General features: G+C 40.4%; 1 protein-coding gene and 1 pseudogene across 1 annotated transcript; one reads left to right on the top strand and one right to left on the bottom strand.

The window, feature by feature from the left end:
• LOC122003204 lies at positions 1–171 on the bottom strand (annotated as a pseudogene).
• Positions 172–490: 319 nt separating this feature from the next.
• On the top strand, positions 491–3,602 carry LOC122002279 (29 kDa ribonucleoprotein, chloroplastic-like). Its single transcript, XM_042557396.1, has 4 exons — positions 491–918; positions 1,071–1,172; positions 2,214–2,510; positions 3,252–3,602. The coding sequence occupies exons 1-4, from the start codon at positions 538–540 to the stop codon at positions 3,312–3,314; spliced, it is 843 nt and encodes a 280-aa protein (XP_042413330.1). The 5' UTR covers positions 491–537; the 3' UTR covers positions 3,315–3,602.
• The last annotated feature ends 4,425 nt before the right edge of the window (positions 3,603–8,027 follow it).

Here is an 8,027-nt window from a genome sequence, read left to right as displayed (position 1 = left end):
AGGTATTACACATGTATAATATAATGTATGAATATATATAAATTAGTGCAGCAACAAGTTACTATAACGAACTATTTCTCATAAAAAATTAATTTAATTTTTTATATCAGATATTAAACTAATAAGAACATATACTACACTTAATCATAGCCAAAAGGTTGCGAAAGGTATGCTTTTCAACGTCACCAACCTAAAATATTTATAAAAGTTTCTTCGCTTACGTTGTTATTAATCTTAAAATATGAGACTAAAGAGAATCATGACCATATATATTTTTTATATAAAAATAATCATGGAAAATTAATAATAAGTGTTTAAATTATTTTAGTATGTAAAGTGTATATATATTTTGTATGTGTGACTTTATTAAATGATTTTGATCAAAATAATATGACGTGGTGACAAATATCTATTATACAAAATCGTAAATACCGAACAACTCAAGGCCTTGGTCTCTCAAGACCTATGTTCTCTTATTCGTTATATTCTCTCCTGCTCGCTCACTCTCCCACCTTATCAACACCCAAGCCCCAATCCATGGCGGCTGCCACCGCCTTCCTCCCTTCCCTCTCCTGCCATGTCCACACCATCTTCTCCACCAAGCCTCAGACCTTGGCTCTCGTTTCCTCCCCCCTTTCCTCATCCCAACCGATATCAGTCGCCCGTATCAAAATAGCCTCTTTTCCTTCTTATACCTTGCTTCGTCTCCTGAGAAAGGAGCCGACTTTGGGCTCAGGGATCATCCCCAAGGTCGCGGTGTCGTCGGATTTGGATAAAGAAGAGGATTATGAGTTTTCGGATGGGCAGGCGGGGTTCTCGCCTGATTTGAAGCTCTTTGTTGGGAACCTCCCGTTCAGCGTCGATAGTTCCCAGCTTGCTGGTCTCTTTCAGCAGGCTGGAAATGTTGAGATGGTTGAGGTAGGCTTAAGGCTTTATTTTGACCGACTCAGCTTGCTAGGTTTTTAGTTAAACTCTTCTAAAATCTGGTGGTGTTTAAATAGAGTTTCTGATAGCGTTTATTAGGCATGGACCTGCTTTAATAGTCTGCAATTTGTTTCGTTAATTTGCAGGTTATATATGACAAGATAACTGGAAAGAGCAGAGGATTTGGGTTCGTGACCATGTCTACCATCGAGGAGGTTGAAATAGCTGCTCAACAATTCAATGGTTATGTAAGTGGCTTTAGTAAACTTCACGATGACACCATGTGTAAAGTTCCCAATGTTTGAAGTTCTTCTAAATAGAGATCATAAATGTGATGTTTGAAGTAAAACAGGTGGTGCCTTCATTTGGCTGAAGCAGTGTCCTAGAGATTGTGCAACTTAGCGAGTTACTTCCTTAAGTTTGTAACCGAAAATAGTTAATGCAACAGCCATATGATCCATATGTAGTTAGCATGCTAATCTATGGAAGAATTGAGTTGCTTAAATCAGAGTTACCTTGGAGATATGATGATTTGTTTTTGTAGCTAGTTAATGGGTTCTCATTCTTATTTCTTAATGCAATAGTGTGGGCATTGTGAATACCTAAATTGAATGAACATGATGTGATAAAGTGTGTCATATGGTTGCATGAAGCAATCTGAAAAACAACTGACAAACTTTGGCGGATTCTAGAATTCAGAATACCCATTTAATCGAGAATGTTTTGTTTGCGTCGTCATTGTCATTGTTTAATTTAGGTATGGTAGTCTATTAATGATGTTTCTGTACTGGTTTTTTCACTTGCAGTCTAAGTTTGTAGGCAAAGGTATACTTTTCTTCATTATTATTTTCTCCTTTTCGTTCTTAAAATTGCCAATCTTCCCTACAGTAAACTACTGATGCAGAAACCACTTGTCAGTCTCAGTGATATAATGGATAAGTTGGTCTTTCACCATCTAGCTGGTCAAACACTTGCCCTTCACTATATTGTTAGATGAAAAATGTGCAAAATCATTTCTTTTCTCTCCTTCCTACTTAGATATTGGTGTTCCAACTTAAGTTATGTTTGCGTGAATTTTTCACTGTCTTTGTGTTTGTCAAGCTTAATTCCCTAAAAAGTAGCAAGTATTGCATATATTGTCACTTTATCACTTCTCTTTTTTATGTGATCGAATTAATGGTTCTTATGGTCTTTTCATCCCTCATGGAAATTGTCTTTTGCTATTGCCTGCTTGCAAGAGTTGGAACGAAAAAGTTCAGTAACTACTTGTAATTTCTGTAATCTAACAGACACTTGAAGGGAGGACATTGAGGGTGAACTCAGGACCACCTCCTCGAAGAGATGAATTCCCATCTAAAGGATTCCGAGCTAGAACAAACCCTGAAGCTGCAAACAGAGTATATGTAGGCAATCTTTCATGGGGTGTTGATAATTTTGCTCTTGAAACTCTTTTCAGCGGACAAGGGAAGGTCTTAGAGGCCAGAGTCATTTATGATAGAGAAAGTGGCAGATCAAGAGGCTTCGGCTTTGTTACTTACAGCTCCGCGGAGGAGGTTGATAATGCTATAACAACACTTAACGGCGCTGTAAGTCACTCCACCTTCTATTTTACAAGTAACCTGATAGACCGTCTACTTAATTCTAATTTGAGGATGATTTGTTCTTTGTTTTACACACAAGTGATGCATATATCATGGTCTAAGGAATGTACAGATCCTTCTGTTGCCTTTGAATCTGAAGGAATTTGACAAGTAAAATGTCAGTATTAGAGTATCCACATCAATTACCCTAAACTAAACTTTTACCTTAAATTTTACATTTTGCATTAAAAAACATCCGCATCAAGTACCCTACTCATTCCCTAAATATACATTTTATGAATAGTAGTTCTTTAAATTTAGGGAATGGATTGCATTCCCTAAACATTAAAATACTATTTCTCTCTCCTCCCTCTAATAATAAAAAATTTCTCTCTCCTTCCTTTATTAATAAAAAATTTCTCTCTCCTCTATCTCTTTCCTCCATCTAATAATAAAAAATATGAAGGAAAGAGAAAAAATAATAAAAAAATAAATATATGATAAATTATAAGGAAACTGATGTATCATGTAGTGGAAAATAGATATCTAAATTTAATAAAGTAGTCTTTTTATCTTAAATTTTAGATTTTGGATGAGGATACTGATGTTGATGTGGATGGTCTTAGTGCTCCATAACTGATTAGACATTCTTATCACGAAGGACTTTTGTGCACTTGAACTTGTTCAGCTACTGGTTTGGACTACTAAATCCACCAGATTAAGACTTGTCTTCATTTTTCTGTGCAGGACCTGGATGGAAGATCTATTCGAGTTACAGTGGCAGAACCAAGGCCAAGCCGCGAGTTTTGATTTTGTTTCGATGTGGTGAAACTGTTTCATTTCGTTGCTTATAGCTTCAACTCTGTGGTCTGTGGTGTGCAGTGATGAACGGTGCATTGCTTGTTAATTTCATTTGGAAGCTTCGCCAAAGAGTAGCTTGTTTTTTGGTCATTTCGCATGCTTATCATTCAGAAAAGCAGAAAAGTGAAACTTGAAACTTGAAACTTGAAACTAGGCCTAAATTTGGCTTCCAAATCTCCTTGTAGCTTCCTTAATTCTTTGGCATTTTAAATGTGTTATTGGAATTTTTTTAATGTATTTATGTTTTAGGATTTTAATTTGATAGTATAAATTGAGAAAATTGAATTTTTAAAATTTATCATAAGTTTATTAAAAGGGACGATGATACCCATTAATCAATACAAACTTATTAAAAGGGGTAATGATACCCATTAATCAATATTATAGTGAGAACTCTCTTGATTTGAAAAGTATTAAATTTTTAAAATTTTGAAGGGTATGATCCATGAGTCAGTTTCGTAACAAATTAATAACTCTCGAAAACTTTCTCAATATAAAGGTTTTATAAAATTTATCATAAATTAATTATAAGATTTAGGATAATAATATTTACTAATTAATAGATTTTTAGTACTCTCTTAGTTTAAAAAATATTAAAATTTTAAATTTATTTTTTAATTTTTTAAATGACTTAAACAGAGGAACTTACAGAGCAAGAGGGAAGGTATTTCGGATCAACTGATGAAGTTACAGAGGAGAGGGTATTTCGAAAATATAATAAGTGATCTGACTTATATATCTATATGATCCTTTTAAAGGATGAAGTTGAAAAGGCGGGGATGTGACAGTTTTGTTGATTGAATGAAGACCTTGTTTTTATCTGTAAAATAAAATCAAACTAGGAAAAAGATCTTTGGTATTAATCCTCCGACGCTTAAGTTAGAAGCAGGAGAAGAAAACAGTGAGAGTACTAGGGACAAAGATGAATATCTTATTTTTCTTCATACCTGACATATTCTTTTATACCTTTCTCAGTGATCCTGTGTCTTTCCCTATTTAATGATATTAATTACCGATCAAAGACATCTTTATCTTGACTTCTTTTCATTTAATGATAAATAGAGTGTTATCTTTCTCTTATTAATTATCTGTCTTTTCTTCTTTTATTATTTTACCGGATCATTATGTGTACTATGCCAACGCCATACCTTCAGCCGGACGGGTGGTCCACTCGGTTCGGGCTCATGGCCCGCTCAGTATGCTCTCCTGTCGACCGGATTGACCAGGCACTGGTTTACTCGGATGGTCGATCGACCAATGATCCCTCCAATCAACCAATGAACCGCTTCCTGCTCGGGTGCGGCCGAGCCTTGCTTAAGTTCTGGCGTTGACCGCTTTGACTTTGACCTACACCGTGACAATTGACTCGGGCCAAGTAGGCTCCTCCTTATCGTCGCATCACAAGCTTCCCCTTCAAATTTAGTTAAAGGAGGTTGCAAGTCAGACTGACTGGACAAGATGTGTCTTTCCATGACTCGAGACTCGTTCGGCCCAGATGTTACAGTGTCTGATCGGACTGTGCTCGGTCTAGAATCACTGATCTGCCCACAAGCCAATGCCGCTCAGCTTCATTTTGTTGTTGCCGAGTTTAGCCCTATGACCCATTCTGTGCGTCGTTCGGGATGATGCGCAGCAACACTTGGCCTATGTTTTCCTTTTCCTTATGCGTTCTCAGGCGAGCTCGATCTTAGCTGACATCATCCAAATTTCTTGAAGATTGTGTAAATCCCTAATAGTTATGGTCGAGCACGCGGTCATATCTTTTTAATTAAACACATTAAATGATATCCGATAACTGAAGGACACATGTCCCTCACTGTCGCCGCACGCTCGATGTGACAGGCGAATATTCTCTCGCAATGAGACGTGCACCTTTTCAAAATCAACGATGGGATTTGCTTCTAGGTTTCCGTAGCTTTAGATCGGACGACTGAGGTTGATCGACCACGAAGTTTATAAACCTCGCGTGCGTCATCACCTTCCTCATTTTGCGTCCTCATCTTCGAGCTTTCTAGCGACACTAAGTTCTTCTTTCTTCTTGACGCTCGTAGTGATCACTCTAGTAAGCTTTCTGTACTATTTAACCGGATATGTTCATTGTTATTGGCATCCTTTCTTTCAATTAAACAACTTCGTTGTTTCTTGTCGACGTTGATTTCCGATGGCAAGCTCCTCTCAACCTCCTATCTCCGTCCCTAGGCTCTGGTACATGTCCATCGAGTTCAGGTTCGACGGAGACGATGTTGAGAGTTTGAGAGCTGCCTTTGAAATTCCTTTCGATTATCAAATCGGTCTTCCTTCGGCCTTTGACCGCCCAAACGAGCCATCTCAGGATTTTGTATGCTTCTTTAGAGACCAATTTATTGCCGGTCTGCGGTTCCCGATCCACCCTTTCTTCTCTGTCGTTTGTAAATATTTTCGTATTTCTCTCCATCAACTAGTGTCGAACTCCTTTCAGCTGCTGTGCGGGTTCATCATTTTGTTGCGCCTGCAAGGTATTTCCCTTACTTCTTGACTCTTTCACTATTTCTATTATCCCAAATTATCCGAGCCGGAGATTTTTCTCTTCCAAGCCCGAGTGAGCCTAATCTTCTTTGATAAGATGTCATCCTCCAACAAGCATTGGAAGGACTACTATTTATTTGTTCGCTTTCCCGAGCGGTCGGACTTCCCGACCAAGTGTCAATTAGAGGTGTCGAACCCTCCAGAATTCAAGAAGTACAAGAGTCGCTCGGACTATCTTCATGCAGCTTCCAACTTGGCTGGTCAGAAATACCATATACACAAGTTGTTGCTGGAGGACGTCCTCTATGTGTTCGGCCTGAGCCCGATTCACACAAGGCTTCCATCCAGCTTAGGTATGCTCTTTCTTAGTCTAACTTTTAAATCTAACTGATTTCTCATTTTCTTTTACAGCTCAAGTCATGTTACGCACATGTCTACCCAGCAAGTCCAAACTCGCAGACATGGAGATCAATGCTGTGGTCGTGGCCGAGTTGAAGAGCCGCAGCTTATAGCCGGTCCGCTCTCATGAGGATCCACTCGAAGAGAGCACAGGAGCCCCAACTCTAGGGAGCAACGGAGTAGCCAGCCATACAGTTGGTGGTGAAGCAATTGTCACAACGAATCTCCCGCCCGAGCATCTTCCGATTATTCCAGTTGCCAAGGCCTCGGAATCGGTTTTTTTTGGGGAGCCGTTAATAAGTGAAAGAGGCGCGGCGCGAAGATTGCTGCCCGCTCTACTACCTCCCCTACACAGACTCTAACTAGGACCAGTCCATGTCTTTCATCTTAGCGGGGGTGAAACCTCCACACCGCGCTTGAGCAAGCGACGGTCGTCCCACATACTTTACTTTCATCTGATCGGACGCTGTCTTTGCCTGGGGTACCACAAGAAACAATTTGTGCTCTGTTGGTCGCTTTCATACCGCCTCCACTGTCGAAGGCTCAGAAGTCTCAAATCTGACTGACATCAGTGTCTCATTCGGCTGGTAGAGCAACCTAAGCCCCATCTGCTCCGAGTGGCGGACGCCATATAACAACGGTCATTCATGTTGGTGCAGTGGGGACCGACAAGAGGGGAGTGAATTGCCTGCAAATAAAAGCTATATCCTCCTCAACCAATTTGAACTCAAATAAATACAATAGTTATAAATTTAAGCAAAACTAAACTTTGAACAGAAAAGAATGACTCAGCTATTTACTTGGTTACAACCAAGAATGTTGTTAATCAAAGGCAGTAATAAAGCGCTATGAACGATCTCCTTCTCTGAAGGCGGAGAAGTCTTTTACACACTTGGAAGCACAGAACTATTGCTAGAATGAAAGTACAGAAATTGTAGTTCGATTTCGTTGTTGTTAATGGCTACCCGAGACCTTCTTTATATAGGGGTTCTAGAGTTTATCGGATAACCTGAACCTTCGGGATCAGGTTTGACTCGAGAGGGATCGGTCGACCGATCCCCAGGTTCAGTCGACCGAACCTGCTATACCTGCCTAGTCTTCTGTCCAGGTGTAGTCTTTGAGGATCGAGCTTTGGTTCGGTCGACCGATCCTTATGTTCGGTCGACCGATCGGCCAACGGTCTCCAGTTGAGTTGGCCCGATTAACTTGCTCAACTAAGTCTCTGGATTAACTTCAGTTTGGTCGACCGATCAGGAGATTCGGTCGACCGATAAGCTTTACCAACGGTTAGCTTCTGACATGGCATTGGCGGTTGGCTGTTGATTGAGAGGGGTTCGGTCGACCGAACCATTGATAAGTCAACTTCCAGTTGACTTGCTCTGGTTCGGCTTCTTTAGGTGATTTTGGCCATCCGGAATAGGGCTCACCCAAACCCAGTTCCCGGCCTTCTCCTCGAGCAGTCTTTCGTCCCGGCTTTACGTCCCTCGAACACCGCGCATGTTCTTCACGCCCACCGGGTGTACTCTTCCGCAGCTCTCTCGTTCTTCGGACGCACCGAGCCCGTCGGCTCCCTTCCCGTGCCGTCCTTCTCGCTAGCTGCGTCTTCCGCTCGACTTCCTGCGCTCCTAAGCTCCTGCACACTTAGACACAGGGATCAAACACAAAGCAGGACCTAACCTATACTTGGTTGATCATATCAAAACTACCACAGGGTTCAACAATCTCCCCCTTTTTGATGTGCATCAACCCAAGTTCAAG

The sequence above is a fragment of the Zingiber officinale genome, chromosome 7A (assembly GCF_018446385.1).
Source record: "Zingiber officinale cultivar Zhangliang chromosome 7A, Zo_v1.1, whole genome shotgun sequence".
NCBI classification, from domain to species: Eukaryota; Viridiplantae; Streptophyta; class Magnoliopsida; order Zingiberales; family Zingiberaceae; genus Zingiber; species Zingiber officinale.
Note: the sequence above shows the minus strand (reverse complement) of the source record. Positions and strands in the feature narration are given on the sequence as shown.

Coding starts and splice junctions, on each gene's coding strand:
- LOC122002279 (XM_042557396.1), top strand. CDS start 538: ATGGCGGCTGCCACCGCCTTCCTCCCTTCCCTCTCCTGCCATGTCCAC. Junction 919..1,070: donor GAAATGTTGAGATGGTTGAG/GTAGGCTTAAGG, acceptor GTTAATTTGCAG/GTTATATATGACAAGATAAC. Junction 2,511..3,251: donor TAACAACACTTAACGGCGCT/GTAAGTCACTCC, acceptor TTTTCTGTGCAG/GACCTGGATGGAAGATCTAT.